General features: G+C 41.0%; 2 protein-coding genes across 3 annotated transcripts; both read right to left on the reverse strand.

Moving 5' to 3' along the window:
• Positions 1-447: 447 nt before the first annotated feature.
• tnip2 (TNFAIP3 interacting protein 2) lies at positions 448-3,816 on the reverse strand. Of its 2 annotated transcripts, none has more exons than XM_040023743.1 (6): positions 3,140-3,816; positions 2,575-2,877; positions 2,357-2,446; positions 1,910-2,173; positions 1,687-1,803; positions 448-1,557 (listed from the first exon to the last, which is right to left on the reverse strand). In XM_040023743.1, exons 1-6 carry the CDS (start codon positions 3,458-3,460, stop codon positions 1,264-1,266), a joined length of 1,389 nt encoding a protein of 462 aa, XP_039879677.1. In that variant the 5' UTR covers positions 3,461-3,816; the 3' UTR covers positions 448-1,263. The 2 variants fall into 2 exon arrangements, with proteins under 2 accessions (XP_039879677.1, XP_039879676.1); XM_040023742.1 differs by having other exon boundaries at positions 448-1,560; positions 3,140-3,815.
• A 6,385-nt stretch (positions 3,817-10,201) lies between these two features.
• On the reverse strand, positions 10,202-12,907 carry sfrp2 (secreted frizzled-related protein 2). The gene is made up of 3 exons (XM_040023744.1): positions 12,299-12,907; positions 12,014-12,094; positions 10,202-11,806 (listed from the first exon to the last, which is right to left on the reverse strand). Exons 1-3 carry the CDS (start codon positions 12,798-12,800, stop codon positions 11,502-11,504), a joined length of 888 nt encoding a protein of 295 aa, XP_039879678.1. The 5' UTR covers positions 12,801-12,907; the 3' UTR covers positions 10,202-11,501.
• Between the last annotated feature and the right edge of the window lie 6,440 nt (positions 12,908-19,347).

Below are 19,347 nucleotides of genomic sequence, written 5' to 3' on the forward strand. Positions count from 1 at the left end.
ACTTCACCAAACCCATGACAAGTGATTCACCAAACAGCACAGTTGGTCCGTGTGTGTCAAACTGATACTTCACCGTGACTGAATGCACGATCTTTCAGACACTGACTGATATGCAGGCATTTGGTTTGGATGTAACTTGAGCCCTTGTATCTGCTCGCTGCTCTCAGTACCCCTGTAGTGTTTGCTTCAGCTACATAACAGCTGGGAATCTGGCTGTCACAGTACAGCGTGCCCATTCAGGCAACACTGGGAAGGGGTTTTCCACCAGGCAGGCACACACACACACACACACACACACACAAAAAACACACGTGACATGCTAAAAAGACATGCACACAGATTAAGAAGTGCCAGAATTTTCGTGGTTAAGCGGCTAGGATCTTGGGTGCTGTCTATCTCGAGAATTAAAAATACCACCCCATCTATAAATCACCATAAGATAACGTGTGTGGGTAAACTGTCTTTTATTACAAAAATAAGGTACTGCCGCCACAGAAACAACACATCTCCACAAATAAGCATACTGCCAGTTGAGATGCAATCTTTACACAAGTCGATCAAAATTTGATCTCCAACATCTGTTTCTGATTCAACCACGTTTTTTTGTTGTTGTTTTTTTATCCCAAACTTTTACCAAAAATATATATATTTAATGGCTTTGGTGGGGTGGGGGAAGGCAACCAAATATTGCAATAAAATGATTTGCCATTTAAACAATAAGAATAAATATGAATAGTTACATAGTTGTAAATCTGTTATTAATATATACTTTACAAAATAGAAACATGTCAAGTTCAATAGCACCACATTATCATCTAGATGCAAAATAAGAAGCTTATGCATCGTGAATCTCTTTCATCGTACGACTCCACGATTAAGTTTTAAACTAAATGTCAAAAAAGTGCAACAGGTTTGTAATTTGACACTGAGGTATATTATATTCCATATATATTGCATCAGTAATCCTCTTCCCCACCACAATAATCTCCCGCAATGCCACAGGAGTACTCTTAGAACCTGACATCGGATAAAAACTAAAAACTAAAAAACTATATATATATATAGTTATATATGCCAATTGTACAGATTTGTTTCTCTATGTACAAAAAAAAGAAAAAAAGGTAAGTCAGTTGTTTGATTTGTAGTCAAGCTTCTCAGAATTGGAATCTCCACTCGGGGTATTTTCTGCAGTGTAGTGCTGGTCTTCAGTGTTCAGTTACTGTCAGTAAGAAATGACTTATTTCCAAATCAGTGTTCTTCCATTTACACTCGGGCACACTCTAAGCAGTGGTTCAGGTACTCTGCAGCTTTTGTGTCGCTGAACGTGGCGAGGCACTGCGGGCACTGCAACTCTGACATGCCTGGGTGTTCGTTCCAGGCAGAGTTTGGGGTTGCCGCCGCAGCTGCAGGTTGCTGGTGCTGCTGGTGCTGCTGCCGCCTCTCAGCAGTGGTCCTCAACAGAGGCTCTGACGTGTCCTTACTTCGCTTTGAGGAGATCCTGTGTCCTATGTGCACGTGACACAAGGGAACCACGTCTCTGCTCTCTCTGCTAGCTCCCTGCTGAAGACAGGGAGGCATGTACACTGTCAGCACAAGCTACACGTACTGGACGGTGGTAACAAGTAAAAGAAAGTCCGTGCTTCTGTCGAGGCACTCATGCACCTAAGTGCAGGGGTGTTGTCTCACCTGTTTGTGCAGCTGCTGTTTTAGCTGAGAAACCTGCTCCTTCAGGGCATCAATCTGGCCCTGCGCTCGCTCCCTGTCCGCACGCTCTGACTTAAAGTCATCGGTATAGATAAGAACCTTAGGAAGCAAAAAAAAAAAAAATTATCTTTCACATTTAGTTATTTGACACTATAACCATGCTTAACAGAACTCAGCCAATCACCAGGCATGAAATCGCACCAACCTGTTGCTCAAGTGTCTGAATTTGCTCCTTGTCTTGTCTTCTGATGTCATCCATTTCTCTAGCAAGCCGTGCACACTCCCTCATTTTCTCCTCCAGTAAACCGTTGAGCCTGGAAATCTCCTGATGAAGCAATCCAGTGTTGGTGGAGCCCATCGCAGGCATCAAGCCCTGCCCGGTGCTGTCCTTCAGCCTCTGACATAAACCTCTTATATAGTCCTCCCTGCTGGAGTCATACTTCTGCCACTGAGTATTCAGGCTTTGTACCTAAAAGGAAATTAAAAAAACAAAACGTCACACCTTCGATCATGCACCATGTTTTATATTCCACCACTGGAGTGTTAATATTGTGTGCAAAAGTAATTGAAATGTGTTTCTTTAAGGACATAATTAGATCACATGTCTATTTTTTTTTCCTGACTGATTTCAGACAACACTAATGAGACTCACGTATGCCACACGCTGCTTTAGCTGTTGATTCTCCTCCTGAAGCTGACGGATTTGGGCATTAACACTACCCATCTCAGAGGACTCCGGCACCTGTAAAAGATTAGAAAACAGAGGTTACAACAGGACCCTGAAAAGTTGAAAACAAACAGCTGTATTATAAAGCTATTTAAAAGAGAAATTACAAAAGCAACTGGTGACTTCTAAAAGCATTTACACACCTCTGCATTCTTTTGCGTAAGGGCCACATCTTCCACTTCTCCTCCTCCCCTTTTGTCTTTCTCCAGTCTCGCCATCAGCTCCTGGCACACCTTAACAGTTGCACCGAGCTGCCTGCGTAGCTGGTCGGCCTCCTCGGCCAGGGAGGTACAGAGGACACTTCTGGTGGCCTCGGCCTGCTCCCTCTCCTGCAAGGCTACCCGTAGCCTTTGGATCTCCCGGTCCTTCTCGTGGTCCGGCTGACATCTGATGGTCTCCAGCTCCAGCTCTTTCTCCCTGAGCTGAGTGTTCAGCCTCTGGATCTCCTGAGGAACAATGATGACAGATTCATGGCATGGCAACAACAGCTTGCAACTGATATGTCAGATATGCTCTATGTTTTGTTCCCTGAACACTTCTGCAGTAGAGACTGTAAAATGAACGCGTCACAGTAGACAGTAGCTTACAGTTCAGGGTAACAAGTTGATATATAGATTAAAAAAAAAAAAATCTATATATGGTTATAAATCACTGATTAGAGCTGTAGGGAGAAACATCGACTATGTGCAATCTTCAGCATGTTTTTACCTCAGCTTGTCGGGCTGCCTTCAAGTCCCCTTCGTTCTTCTTCTGTTTTAGTTTGCATATTTCATTGAGTAAACTCTCCACCAAAGAGTTGGACGGACTGATGAGCACAGACTCCTTATCTCCCACCGTCATGTAGAGCCTCTCGTGTCTCCCCAGCCTGGCTTTTAAATCTGCAATAACACCGTCCTTTACAGAGATCTGTCTGTTCAGAAGGTCTATTTCCTGCCGCGTCTCATGATACAGAGTATTAAGCACGCTGTAACTCCGCATTTTGTCTCTGAGCATGTCGTTATCCGTGTTGTTTATACTGACGTTATCCATTGCGGGTTTTGTAGACTTTGACAGACGCACCAGTCTCTTAAAAATCCAGCATTTGACGCCTCTGCCTCGAGCCCCGTGTCTTTAGAAAAAGACCAACGTCGTCAATTGTCTCAAATTTGGCTCATCAGAGAATAATATCCCCCGAACCGTCTTCGGGGATTTCCTAGGGAACTTCCCCGCGGAGTTTTTTGAGCTTCGTCAAAAAGGAGCCATGCTTGTGTTCAAAAAGGTTCACTGTAGATATCCACAGGTAGAAAAAAAAACATTTTATAGCGTCTTGGCACAACTTGGTAAACAAAGAAACACATATTTTAAATGTAGCTAAAAGTTTAAGCTAGGTCTCTTAAAGGCTGAAAAAAAGAGAGACGATTGCTGCTTTCATTTACGTCGGAAAATCGACTACTCCTAGTTAGAGCGAACAAAAATTAAGTTAAGTTAAAAAAAATGTTTACCGGTGTTTTATTAGTGCCACCATTATTATAAGGATGCATAGCTTTGGTTTAAAAGGGAGAAAAGGGAATGGCTTGCGCTTTAGTCAACTTTATTTTATACAACCCAAATGCTGCTTGCTGTAGGTTTCTACAGAAAGTATAAACTATAATATTGAAAGGAATATCAGATTATACTAAATGAAAAACGCTAATTTCCCAGCGGTAGTTTACCGGGTTTTTACACATTCAGTCCCCTAAAAGTCACATTAGGGCATTTACTCGTAGTGTCATAACAAATTCCCCATGCGCGCCACTCATTTTTGTCAGGCTTTAATTTTTCCCACAGCTTTAAATGCACCGCAATGCATTGTCATTCACAGAATTACGCATTAAGGACCACACCGGTGCCGTATTAATGGCTGGTTTTAGGATGCAGCGGTCTATGACTGAACATTGTCATCCCGTTTTTGTGTGTGTTTGTTTGGTTTTTGTTCTGAAATTTTGGGAAGTGACACAATGTCTCTTACGGTAGCAAATCAAGAATTTACCCAAGCTGTACTGGAAGCAGCTCCAGTTCATGGTGACCTCTTGGTACTGCAAACTGGGAATACTCATGAATAAACGGATCATGATCTTTACTTTTCTTATGCATTTTCTCTTTTTTAAGTGCTACATAAAAAAAGGGTTCACTACAAAAACGTAATTACACATGGATGACAAAGAACACCACTGATTCCAAATTAATTCATTATACTTGTTGTTGCAGTTTGTAGCTGGCTTTATATTTATGCAATTTTGTATAAAATACAGATGTAACACATACTGTTGAATCATGGACTGATGTGCTTTTAGCAGTGAATGTGTGCTTTGGTCTTAGTACGGGTCCCAAGAACCTAGATATTTATGTGGAGGTAATAAATAAATAAATACACCCAATAGAGTACAGTGTGTGTAATCGTTTAGCTGAAACTGTTCCAAGTTTACGTGTGTAACCTTTTTCTCAGACACTTTAAACAAAATGCACAGTAACTAGCATATATAGGTCACACTTACTACATGTGCTCCATTTAGGTTCATCGCTGGACTACAAGAAGAGTGTACTAAGCATTATCGGGTCAAAATGAAACTACTGTCTAGACAGTAGGAGTACCGAGTTAAAGACCAAGAGTGTTCATCAGTTGTATTGGCCAGTGGGGAGTCCCAGGTATTTCTGGGTCAATCACACCAAGAGACATGAAAGGTGTGAAGCTTAATGTCTTTTAATGTCACATGGCAGTCATGTGACGCTTGTTACAATAGCAAGAATTGAGGTGTAAAATGTGTAAAAAATTGTAGGAAGGTGGGAAGAAGTGTCAGGGTGGAAACTAACAGATTCCACAAAAGATTCTGTCTATAAAAAAACCTAATGCTGACCTGAATCATTTCAGTTCTCTATGGCCTTCTTTTACAGTCTCATCCTAGCAACACCACCCCTTCTTATTGATGAGTCACACCTTCATTCATGTGATTGGCAAGTCTCAGAACTCATGTGACAGTAAAATGTCTGGGACTTCCTGAAAGAGTCATCGGTTGACACCTTGTGAACAGGTGGCAAAACACCTTAAACACCATTCATGTTAAGTAGTACAGTAACTTGTAGAATGGAAATATATAAACTTCAGAGTTTCCGCTATGAAAAGAGGCTTTGTTAAGTACTTGTTGCAATGCCGAAACAGTAAGTCCATGGAAAATGAAGCACCAACAGTTATAATAATCATGTAAGCATTATGCCCCCATAACACTTACACGATAACACTTTAAAGTTCAGTAGTTAAATATATCTGTGGTCTGGTGCCTCTTTCCAAGGTTAGTGCTTAAAGCTTCCTCAAGCCGGGTGCAGCACTGACAAAGATTCATTGTCGGCATGAATATTGTGGCACTTTCTCTCAACTTTTCTTTTCCAGGGTGGAATGATTGTACAGCATACATTTCAATGATGCAAAAAACACAAATTGAAAGTATATGTTTGAATTTATTTAGGATTTTCTGTAATCCACACAGGTTAACAATTAGACATATAGGCTCAAATACATGCATATACGCAAACTTAAATGTCCCTTAGTAAGTTACACCTCGGTGCTTTGGGCAGCCATCAACAACTTTCTGGCATAATTCTGGCTGGATATTTGACTGCTCTTATTGGCAGAATTGCCAGAGTTTATCTAAATTGGTTGTTTTCCCGGCACAAACCTGGCTTTTAAGCAAAGTCCACAAATTTTCATAGAGTTGAAGTCAGGGCTTTGTCAAGACCATTCCAGAATCTTAATGTTATCCTGCTTTATCCATTCAAAATCCATTTTTGATGTGTGTTTGGGACCGTAGTCCCAAACTTGGATCCAATTGTCTAAGTTTCAACCATCTAGCTCTTGATTTGAGGGAAAGATGTAGATTTGGAGATAGTCCTCCTCTTTCATTATTCCATCCACTTTGTGCAATGTACCAGTACCACTGGCAGCAAAACAGCCACAGAGCATGATGCTACCCGACCATACTTGACAGTTGGTACAGTATTCTTAGATTTGAAAGCCTCACCTTTACTCCTCCAAACCTCCTCTTATCAGTGTGCCTAAATAGCTCAAACTTTGTCTCATCTGGCCATAAAACCTTTCTCCACAAAGTATTTGGCTCGTCCAAGTGGGCAGCTGCAAATTGCACTCGAGCTTGAAGGTTCTGATTTTGGAGCAGGGGCTTCTTTCTTGGTTGGCACCCTCTCAGTCCACGATGATGTAAAACTCTGTAAATGCTGGTACTCCAACTAGTGTTTCCAGTTCATGGCAGGTTTGGTGGTTCCTGGGTTGTTCTTGAATATCTCAACCAATTTCCTTTCATCTAAGAGTGATGCTCTTCTTCCAGACCTTGGCAAAGTGGTGACACATAAAAATAATTTGTACTTGTGTACAACTGTTTGAACTGGTGCTCTTGGAATTTGCAGTTGGGTAGAAATGGCCCCAAGAGACCTTCCAAACTTGTATTCTCACTTCTTAGATTTTCATTGAGTTTCTTGGACTTTCCCATTTTTCTGAGTATTGGTCAATCCAATTAGTGCCAACAAATAAATCCTTTCTATGCTGGTAAAAAGAAACTGTCAGCGGTTATTAATCATGTATGATCACTAATGAGAAGTTAATAGGCCTTGGCCTAGTCAAGGTAAAAACACTGTGGAATCTTCAGCACCAGTTATTAAAAGATTTAAGTGAGTCCATGTATAATATTTTGCCTGTGGATTAAAGAAAATCAAAATCAATTCAAACTTGTGCACCCAGTTCTTGTTTTTTAAATGGTAAATGGCCTGCATTTGTATAGCGCTTTACTAGTCCCTAAGGACCCCAAAGCGCTCAGTCATTCACACACAGGCAATGGCAAGCTACATTGTAGCCACAGCTGCCCTGGGGCGCACTGACAGAGGCGAGGCTGCCGGACACTGGCGCCACCGGGCCCTCTGACCACCACCAGTAGGCAAACATGGGGTTAGTATCTTGCCCAAGGATATTTGGCATGCAGCCAGGAGGCAGCCTGGGATCGAACCACTGACCTTCTGATTAGTGGCTGACCTGCTCTGCCACCTGAGCTACAGCCAGCATCCATTGTACAGCGTCCATTAAAGATGCACGCTGTACAATCCTTCCATCTTGAAAAAAGAAAAGTTCAACGAAATCATTAAAAAGTCGGTTTTCGTCATTGAATATGATGGTTGGCTGTTGCCTGATAACCTAAAACAGAGGTCTTCAGGTTTTGTTGGTCTTATATGACCACTGATGGTCTTCTGCTCAGTGCAGGAAAGCTGTGTATTTGCTGTGGACTACCATAATCCACCATCATAATAAAATTATATAGTACCGTATATTTTATTTTTGTTACAGCATTCGATGAACTTCCAAGAGTGTGCTTTAACATTTATCGGTTGCTATTTAAAGATGAAGTGAGTCTTTTTCTGTTGTGACCTTTAGCGTTGGCCCACTTTTGGTAGGTCACTTGTGGCTGCTGCTCACTAGGCGAATGAAATAACTTTCTGTGGTATCGACCACGCTATTTGTGATCATGTGTGTGGGTGTGGGTCTCCATTTGTACTTGGACATTTGTGTGTTTACTTTACTTTGAGAACCCTTTTGTGGTTTAGGACCACGCTTTATGTGACAGTTTGCGTTGTGGTGGCAACAGATTCCTTTTGCCTACTGTTACATGTTGCTATGTTTGTTTGATGTGTGGTAGTAACTTGGTTTGTGGCGTTTATGTCGACCTTTTCATGGGTCTTGGGTTATTATTTTCTGTGTTCAGTATAGACCTTTGGTAAGGTATCATGTGCTGGGGCTTTTCCTGTGTCGGCTCAGGAATTTGTTAAGTCACCCGTTGCTTCATTTGGTGATTGGAAAAATTTGGAAAGAACACTTATTTTCCAGTTTCCCCTTCACTTTTTCTCTTTTAGATCTCTGAGATCAAGGGCTAGACCACACTGCTGGTCAGGAGTGGGGAATTAGGTTTCCCAAGTGGCCACATGAGAACTGGGGACGATAAGGTGAACTTAGTTCTGCTCAATATTAGATGAACTGCCCACCCCTGATCTAGAGGGTGTTTGTCCTTTCTCTTTCTTTAATTTATGAGCCGGGACATAAGAGAAAATAGCTCCTCAAGTGAAAATATTAATCTTTTCATCATGAATGTAAGAAGCCTTTAGATTGAGTGATCAAAGATGAAAGAGAAAATCAAAAATAATGAACATTTACTAGTGTCAGTTGTTCTTTTTCTGCCTTTTAAACACCAATTGATTGGAGCTTCAAGTGATTTAAAAAATTACTAAAGGTGTTGAATAAACCTAAATGTGTTCAGAAGCAAATCTTACAATAAGACAATTAATTTAATTTTTAAACTTTTAAATCTTTTATTAGATTTTATTAAATGTATTATTTTTTATTAATTTTACTGCTGTTTTTGTCTTCGTAGCATATTTTGTATTTATCTAACTCTCCTGGTCTGTTAGTGCCTCTATCCTGTCTGTGCTTGTGCCCGATTTGTACCCTGTTTTTGACTTATGTTGACTCTCCATATTACTGTGAAGCACTTTGGTGTGCCTTCGGGTTTTTAAATGTGCTATATAAATAAAATTGTATTGTATTGTATTGTAATTTTATGGATCCTATAAGTGTTAACTTTTTTAATATTTAAATGTTAAAATACAAACTGGCATCATTACACTTGCTGGTCACTGTATTAGGTACAGCTTGGTAGTACCTGGTTGGACCCCTTTTTGCCCCCAGAAATGCTTTAATTCTCCATGACGCAGATTCAACAAGGTGCTGGAAACATTCCTTAGAGATATCAGTCCATATTGACGTGATAGCATTGCTGCAGATTTGTCGGCTGCACACTGAGACTATGATCCGGTGACCGTGGAGACCATTTGAGTACAGTGTGAGAACATGACATGGTATATGGCATAGTTATTCTGCTGGGAGCAGCCATCAAAAGCCTTAAGTAGGCTGTGGCCCAAAGTGTGCCAAGAAACTGCACACCCCCACCACCACTACACAAGCAGCAGCCTCAACCATTGTTTTCATGCTTTCATTATGTTTATGCTAAATCTGGATCCTATCAGCCGAATGTTGCAAAGGAAATTAAAACTCGTCATACCAGGCGACGTTTTTCCAGTCTTCTGTTGCCAGTTTTGGTGAGCCTGGTCAAATTGTAGTCTCAGTTTCCTGTTTTCAGTTGACAGAAGTGGTTCCCACTTCTGCTGATGCAGCCCACCACAGGTGTACATTTGATATGTTGTGCATTCAGAGATGTTCTTCTGTGTACTTTGGTTGTAACAAGTTGCTGTTATTTTTGCTGCATATTTTCTCTTTTTTGGACCATTCTCTGTAAACCCCAGTGATGGCTGTTTTGGAAAACCCCAGCAGATCAGCAGCTTCTGAAATATTCACAAATGCCATGTTCAAACACGCTGAAATCACCTTTCTTCCTCATTCTGATGCTCGGTTTAAACTTCACCAGGTCATCTTGACCATGCCTACGTGCCTAAATATGCTAACGTGCTGCCACGTGATTGGCTGATGAGATGTTTGCATAGAGGAGAATTTGAACAGGTGTACCTAACAAAGTGGCCAGTGAGTGCATATCCAGTGATCTATGATCAGATTTTTAACAGTGAATTCCGCTAGATGGCAGTGTTAAATCAGTATGTTTCTCTATCCTATAGCTGTGGGATCAAGATTATTTTAAAGTAGGAAAACGACCTCTCTCCTGTGCACAGCAATGGGCCGGCTCATTTCAAATATTAACTTTGTATCTTTTAATTGCTGCAAACTTTACACAAGAATAAATGACAGTATTTGATATTTACACTGTAATACATCCAAAATGACTTATGTTTCAAGCACACACACAGACACACAGTTACTTGCATTTACCAAACTACCTGCTCATCAAAACCGTCCAATCATCAATACCAAGAAGCAGTTTGCGTCACTCAGGATGAAGATGCAAAGTTGAATGTTTACATGACACATGAGTGTCTAGGAGTAAAAAAATATTTTTATCATATGGTGGTAGAAAATTATGCAGTTGCTCAAGTACAAAACGTTTACCAAGAATTATTAAAATACTGAACGGGAAGAGAATATAGCCAGCTATCTCTCATTTGAGGAAATGGTAGGAATACAAAACCACAAATATTTGAATGTCGCGCTAAGCACCCCTGGATCACAGCTTTAATCGCTGGGCACTGTGTAAAATAAATCCGCGTTAGCATCTGAGGCAGAAGTGACTTTCTATAAGATGAGAATACTTCGTTAACTTAATCCAAGCAGTACATCACCAGATCTGTTACTGCTGATCTCAAAGCTGTCCAGGTCTGCGTGTTGTTGTTGATTTTAAATGGGACTTTTATAGAAATGACGGCTAAAAAACCAATAATGTTAAAAGATTTAACACCTGATTTGACCTCCTGGAAAAGATGAGAAAAACGTCCTAAAAGTCTGACGAGCTCACTCTGTGAGCTTTACCAGGATGACACATCTGCCAGTGATTAGTAGAGTCAGTCATTTTTAAATCCTGGACTCAAAGCTTTGCTAGTTTTCACTCTCTCCGTGTAAGTTGTGATTCCTCTGGACCTTGGACAGCAGCTGAGTGCAATTAACTGTAACTGATGGGGCCGCAGCAAAGACCATTTGCTGGGGAAGGACGCACAGTTTGAAATTGGCAGCTAGGGGGCACCAATGTTACCGGTGCGTACAAATTGAATGGAAGTCTGTCTGGAAGTCTGATTTTCACAATAAAAACCACAGTTATAGTTTTAGAGTCAAATAAAAGATTTTTGGTTTATTCAAGCGTGTTTATCTATACTTTATACCCCATTTCAACTTCTTCTTCTTCTTTTTAAACATTATCTGTATTCAATGATAAACCAATGAGAGAAACAGTAAGCTGTGCGTCCTCTGGGGCCAGGCAAACGTCTTTGCTGCGCTCTAGAGCAGAAAAACCAGAACTGCGACCACAAAAGAAGGACTCCCTCAACAAAACTTGACCTTCAACCTTAACATGCAGGTACCCACCCCACCTCTTCCTCCCCCTCTTCCCTAGCACTGTAACTTGCGGACGCTGCGTGAAATCCTTTTAAACTCGCGCTGTCCCTTCTGCCAGCGCTTCAGAGAGGTGATGACCAGATGGCCATCCATCTTCTGGCCCATGACCAGGTATGCGGCGTTGATGTCGTCCATCTCCTCGCAGATACACTGCAGCCCGTCCTTCAGCCACAGCGCCGTCTTCCTGAGGTCTCGCTCCGTCACGCCGTTCACCATGTAGATTGCCTTGCTCTTCGTGTCCGGCACTATTTTGGTGTCGCCGTTGATGTAGGCGATCTCCTTCACTTTGATTTTCAGAGCTTTAGTGCATGCAGAACGAAGAGAGAGAGCGAGAGATGAAGGAAATGCTCACTTATGAAAGACGTGGGAAATCCATGCAGAGGTGGAGGCCTAAATGATTCTCCTCTTCATGCTGCCCTGAGACAACTCGGCGAGCTCTCAGGGGCCCCTAAGCTATGCTGACCTTGATGTACTAATGCTCTGATGCATGGGTTGGGGAGACTTACCAAAGTCATTTTTGCAGAGGTTCTCAACAATTTCGTTGTCATTTTCATCAGTTTCCTTGCAAGCATCGCACACCCTGGGCGCTGAAACGGGAATCAAATGAGGCAAATATTAAAAAATGATTTGTGCATTTACTAAATATACGTGACTAGAACACATGCGTCGATTTTAATTTTTTTTTTTTTTTTACATTTTTTTTTAAATAAAGCTGCAAATATGTGTGAATTTTGAGCCAGTGTGCCTCAAAGTGAATTTGGGATTCATGCAGAATGTTTGCGCCTGGTTACCCTCTTTGGTGGCTGGCGCAAAGCTGTCGATGCTTGCAGGCGGTATGCACAGGTCATTGTCGAGTGGGAAGCGCTCGCAGTCCAGCATCTTTGGCCACGGAAAGCCAAAGGCGGACATCACGGGCGCGCAGCCGCGCTTGACGTTTTCACAGAGAGACCTGCACGGCTGTATGGGCTCGTCCAAATCGTCCAGACAGACCGGAGCGAAAAGAGAGCAGAGGAACTTTCTCGTGTCCGGGTGACACTGTTTCTGGACCAGCGGGATCCAAGACGACGCTTGCTGCAGTACTTCGTTCATGGTTTCGTGTCCGAGCAGGTTCGGGAGGCGCATCTCCGTGTACTCTATATCGTGGCAAAGCAGGAGATTTGCAGGGATTGCCTTGCAGTTGTTCTTCTTGTAGAATAGTTCATGCTGGCCGAAGTTATACAGTCCGTGGATTGCTTGCAGGCAGGGCATTGTTATCACCCACAGCACCGCCACGGTCGGAGTCAAAGCTCTCATGCTGTCTGGTGTATGTGAAAGTTTCAGGCTTTGGACGGAGCTTCTGTCAGTGGCAGGCTTCTACTGTGACAGGAGGTTTTCTTCCCGGCATGTCTGGGAGGAGTCTGTATAATATGCGCAAAGACCTCTTCTTCATTCGGCACATTTGGTTTTCCTCCTATCAGGTGAACCATGTGGACAAATTTGTCTTCTCGGTCAAAGATCCCCCCCTCCCCGCGAAATTCTTACTCCTTTGGGGCGTAGAGGCATTTTTGATTTCTAATTATGGCTCGTAGTATTTTATCACCAGTCGCTTTCTTGACAGCTTCCCTCCCCCGAGTTAATCTCTGGTTCTCCATGGAAATTAAAACAAATGCGTCTGACAGGTTCCCCTCATTACGCCCAAATCAACAGACATTCATCCTGAGTGATCCCCCGTTTTCTTTTCTTTTTCTTTTTTTGCAAATAGTTTAGAAATGTCAGTAGGGGCATTTAGCTCAGTTCACTGGAGCGTTAATTTTCCATCATTAGGAGTGGTGAAATCCTCCGGGCAGGTCTGCAGGTTCCATACCACATGGTGAAATATTGTTTGCCCTGGTGTGAGAAGCAGACCTGCACAAAGCACACCCAGGGGTGAAACCAAATCTGCCTCCTCCGGCACTGCAGCTCTGGCTCATGTCCACTCGCAGACCCCCATGAGCTACAGTCACGTCTGCAGACAGCAGCGTGGTTATTCTCAGGCTTGAACTTCCTCTTCACATTCACTTGAATGGAGCTGAAATGAATTAGGACTTTGGCCTTTGGATCAGTTCAGCAAAATCACAGAAACATATTTTCCTCCTTAGGCTACTCCCCCGTGGAGATATGCACATGCTTTTGGCTTTTACTTACCCAAATCCAGATATCTGTTGTGAGATGCCTGCTGCCTGCTGCCTGAGAGCCCTGCAGCAACGTGGCTTTTGTTTCCAGTGGCGAAGACCTGAGGAGCATTAATTAAGTGCCACACACTGATTCTTGTGTTGTCAGTGCTCCTTTCTATTCCTTCGATCATTCCAAAAAGTTATGAGTCACTTGTTCTAAGTAATAGTCAAAAAGGTATTTGAACTGAAAACACAGTTGTAGTTTATTTGCTCTGAATTAAACATGTCATTAAAGTTTATGGGTCCACGTGTGCCAGTTTTGAAAGGGCTCGCTTTGCTGTTTTTCTTTCCATAAGAAAACAAGACAGAATATATAAATGATTTGGTGAACCTGGCACATCTAAAGAGTATCTTAAGAACAGTTTTGCACACTTACATGAAGTGTTAAACCGTTTACCTCCTGCAGATACAGCCGCAGTTATTTCCAAGAATCGTTAGAGGACAGCAGCAGTGGTAGCGAGTTCATGTCCCAATGGTGTATTTCCTGTATTTGAAATAAAATAATTTTCTTTATAATAATTATAGAAAAAAATAGAACAGGGTTGCAATGTTGCATGCCCTCAAAATTAAAGGTGAAATCTAAGGATTTATGTGTTTCTTATTTGGAATAAATCTCCTCCCAAGCCACACTGAAATTCCTCCACTAGTAAGTGTTGCTTAGTAGCTTATGTCACAAAGTGCCATAGACGTCCACTGTTGTCCAGAAAAAACTTTGCGATGCGTCCAGCAGATAACTGAAGCATTCATTCAAAAGTGGAGAGAAGCATCAGCGTGATAGTTCCTCTGGGGTGATGAACTTCTCATTATACATTTGAATTTTCAGCATCATGTCATTTGCTTCTTAGGAAACAGCTGTTTCACTATGCTGGTTAATTTCTTTTTTTACATCTTGATTTATGCTTTTGATTAAAAATAAGTCAAACAATTTCTGCAATTCCAACACTCTTTTTTTAAAACAATGAAACAAAACCTTTGCAGTGGCACATGTTACATATTGCCTCTGTGGCCCAATGACAGCTGCAGCTGCGCAGTGCTGTGGGGGTTGAGGATTACACTTTCACCAGTTTAATAGCACTATGATGGATACATTTAACATTCATCCAGTGCCTGTTTGTTCTCATGCAATTCACCTATTCTTCATAGACAATATCCCACTTAGAGTAAGTGACCTAAATGCTATGTCATTTTTGTAATTTGGTTGAACTAACAAAGCAGGGAGACTTTTGACTTTGAAATTTAACACGATTATTAGCATAAATTTCAGAGACTTGTTTTGTAACCTGTTTCAGATTCTTCTCCTTTTAATTTTCTCTTATCACCAGCAAATTCAATTCAATTCAAGTTTATGTATATATCAAATCGCAACAAGAGTCACCTCAAGGCGCTTTATATTGTAAGGTAAAGACTACAACAATGCAGTAATAATACAGCCCCGCCATGCACAGACACCCCCTTCAGCAAGCACTTTGCAAAAGTGGAAAGGAAAAACTCCCTTTTAACAAGAAGTGACCTACGGAAACACATTAACTTAAAGCCCAAGTGTGATAAGTATGGGTTTGCCCTGTGCTGACAGTAAATTTCAGTTGCAGATGTTAGTAAATCAGTTTGTGCACTTGATTTAAAATTTCTCCTCCCTTTTTTTGCACCTTGGGAAAGGAACTCCCAGAAACACATATGCATCAGGGTCAGTTGTAGTTCCCAGCTCTTATACACACTCTTGTCACTGCGCTCTCTTTGTAAGTATTGACAGTACTTTTTTTTCACCAAAGTGCAGTTTGCGATGGCGCAACGCGTTACTAAATCTACCCCCAGGGCCACTAAACAAGATCAGATTTAAGCAGGCTCATGATGCACATTTGGGCCTCATATGCAAACCGTTATGGGAGTTATGCTGCAGAATCACATATGTAAAATATGTGGGCGAACAGACAGAGGAGTGCATCGTCAGGACTTCATCTCAGCTTTGTAAATTACAAGAACCAAAGTCTTAAATCAAAGATTAACCAGATCCAAAGGGTGGGGGATGGCCTGGATCAAGTCTAACAGTGTTTAAGGGTTTATCTCTCCAAACACAAAGCCTCTATTACAAATGCACTTTCACAGACATTTAAGTTTGGGGGCTCAGCGGAGACGTGAGCTGAGCGTTACCCCAGCAGGTTCTCATTACAACTCTGTGTAAAATCGAGAAGCAGCTCGTCATCCCATCTTTAGCTCAGTAACCTCGCCCCCATGCTTTGACTGTTTTTACTTAACAATGCTCCTCTCATTTCTTTCATTCTTTTTCTTTCATAAAGACTCAAACTACTGACAGATATGATCACAGACTGGGGCAAAGCTCAAAACAAAGTTGGACCCTAGGGGCAAATGTTTCGAGACATCAATTTATTGACTGTTTATAAGACTCGTCTTACTGTGAGGAGCATCAGCAAACTATGATGCAAACGCAGGCCTGCTGTTTTTCATTTGGTATGTTTTGTTTTACCATTTCCACGCAGACAGGCTCATACAGCTTCATACATTAGCTTTCAGTAAATGAAAGGACAGGTCTGCTAATCATTTATATATTTTTGATTGTCAACAAATCTCATTAAAAAGCCATAAACAAAAACAAATTGATCCAAGAATGAAATTTGCAGCCAAAGGCAAATCAAGTTTCCTTCACTGTGTCACTGACATCCATTACTGTCAGTCTGAAACAGGAAACACATGAATGAGGCACAGCGCTGCACCAGGTGACATGTTTTTCATTATAATGAACAGTGGCTCCATGGTGTAAGTCTCCCCCACATATCCAGCTATAGTCAATGCTCACTGATACACCAACTGTGTGTTGAGTTGAGGAAAAAAGTAGTCCATGTCATGCATGCACGCACGCACGCACACACACACACACACGCTCCTGCCTTTATAGCAGAGCTACTGTGACCTTATAACAGCAATCAGCCTCACTGATCTTCTGATTAGGGGCTCCTAACTGTTCCACTCTCTTATTTTAAAACCAAAGGCAACAACGCTTTTGAGGTTGGAGCACTTAAACTTTCAAACTTCCTCAGCCTATCAGATCAGCTCAATCTGTGTGTTTTTATTTAATGACTGCAGAAAACTCATTTTTATAGTTTAGTGTTTCTTTGATCTTTCTCCTGTTAATTTTGACCATAATCTGTATCTAATGTGTGTAAGGTGTGCTGGACTGCATGTGTCTGTATTTAATGTGTGGCTTTTATTTTTTTTTATTTTTGTGATGCACTTTGTAACCACGGGATTTAAAAAGGACTATACAAATAAAGTTATTATTAATAATAATGATAATGAATAATTTTGCAAGCTGGAGTCAAAATTCTTTACTCATTTTTACCGAGATGGTTTTACTTGGTGTTAACTGTGAAACTACAAAATATGTTTAGTCCACTACAAAGCCTTGACTGATAACCTTTACTTATATTCAGAGGCACCAAACTGAGAATCAACTGTACGACTCTGAACATTGTCTTGAAATGCACTAATGAGCGTGTCAACTTGAATCACTCTTTTTCTACACAAACATTTGGGAAGGAATTCATCCCATCCAAGAGGAATTAATCTCGTTAGAGCCCCTTGAGTTATATAGATCGTGCCTGCTTGGCGTAATTGATGTTCCTATTGTACAGGTCTAATTGACTCAGTATGGGGTTTCAGTGCAGCAGCTGGGACACAAATACCAGGCTTTGGCATAACCAAATCCATATTACAGATGCATGCGTTGCACAGAGAAATGGGCAAATACGTGGAGGGTAAGAATATTCATTTGTATTTGTGTGATTTGACCAGTCGTTGTAAGGTGATTAAAGACAGCAATAACTCCACCATTTATGGAAATACATCTGTTTTTATCAGAATGTCAAATTAGTGTGTATGTGTATCCTACTCTTATGTCTGTAGAGTATCACCCAGCAACAGGTGTTAGCTGAGTTCAGCTAACCATAAGATCTGTTCAAAGGTTCAGAGTCTAAAAGCTTGAGGTTGAAGCTGTTGATTAGGAGCAGTACCTTGAAATAGCAAAAAAAAAAAAAAAAAGGAATTACTACCATAGTCGTTGTTATTCCTTTACAGATTAAATAATCTAGATTTTAAAAAAGTTGCTTTCAGCTGTTTCTTTATTCATAAGGCATCAACCACAGCAGGTAGCAACACATGCTATATTTGTCAGATTCTTATGCCAGATGTATGGCCTTCCTGACGCAACCTCACAAATGAGTAAAATGTCAAAATGTTTAACTACTGCTCTACTGAGGAGTAGTATAGAGTCATGTAATTAGTACTACTCACATGCTGGGTAAGAAATAATAACAGTAATAACAACAAAATGTTTATTTTTTACAACAAAAAGCACACAATATATATATTTCTGGATCAGCACGGAGAGCAGGTCTATCTGTAGGGTCTCTCTCTTTGACCGCTGACTCATACTGAAACTGGAAGACTCACACCGTGAAGGGCTCTGATGGAATATTTACAACTTTGCGGTGACAGAACTGCAGTCACTAAAGTGCTTTCTAAATTACATGTACAGAATTTCCATTCATATGGTGGAAAGCATCATAAAGTCCTGCCCCTCTCCAAATCACTCATTCCACAAAAGTTAAAAACCCCTCAAAACTTCACTTTTTTACTCGCAAAACTTGAGTGCAAAATAATTTTTTTCTTATCTTATCTTATCAAAAGCCACCATTTACTTGTCAAATCGGTTACAACGACAAAAGAAAGGAATGAGGTAATTTTAAATAGTGGAAATAATAATGCTTATTATTTTGTCCTTCACAGTTTGAGTCAATTAAGAAATACATCAGCAGCTGACTTTTTTGGGTCTAGCTTCCTAAAGCACCTTGCATAACAATAATACTGTATTGCAGCTTTTTCTGAAATCGAGGCCTTTAAATCGTCATTGTGCTATTGTAGAAAGAAATCGCCTCCAAACAAGTGGTGACCACAGGGCATAGTGTTGCAGAAATGAGTGATAGCCTTCTTTGTTCAGCATCTTTTATGTAATGATGTTTCAAATCTTCAGCACTTTCTCTCTGCACTTCACGCAGTTCATTTTAATTTCTTGTGACTGTGTTTTTTTTAAAAATCTTAGCACATTTAGCTCGCTCTTCAGTACTGTGCCCCAACCTGACTCTAGGTAGCCGCCTGTTGCTTGATAAAAACATCTCAATGAAGAACTTTTTTGTTCCTTAGCTTTTTATTGTGAGCACTTTAAGTGTTTCCGAATGCATATATGTTTAATTGAATTCAATATTTTGATAAAATTACATAATTATAGGATGTTAAGTTGCTTCCTACAGTTCTCCAGTATACAAACTAATTAGTTTGGGTTGTAAAATATAACCTCACATACATTCATCACAGGACTCTGAGAGGCGGAAAACAGACATTTTAGTGATGGTGGCAGTAGGTTAGCAGCTGACCCACACTGACCTCCGGAATACCAGACATGGGCTCAAGTGTAAATAAAGGTATGGCATTCATTCACAGTTGTGACACCACAACAAGGACACATTTCATAGCTGAGAAAAATGAAATTTTACCCAGAATGAGCCTCAGCAGGACTTAAAAATAGCACCTTCTTAGATCTTAAGGATTAGAGAAAGTAAGAAGCAGGCAGAGGCTGC

This window comes from Simochromis diagramma, unplaced genomic scaffold, assembly GCF_900408965.1.
Source record: "Simochromis diagramma unplaced genomic scaffold, fSimDia1.1 OVJJ01000302.1, whole genome shotgun sequence".
Taxonomy (NCBI): domain Eukaryota; kingdom Metazoa; phylum Chordata; class Actinopteri; order Cichliformes; family Cichlidae; genus Simochromis; species Simochromis diagramma.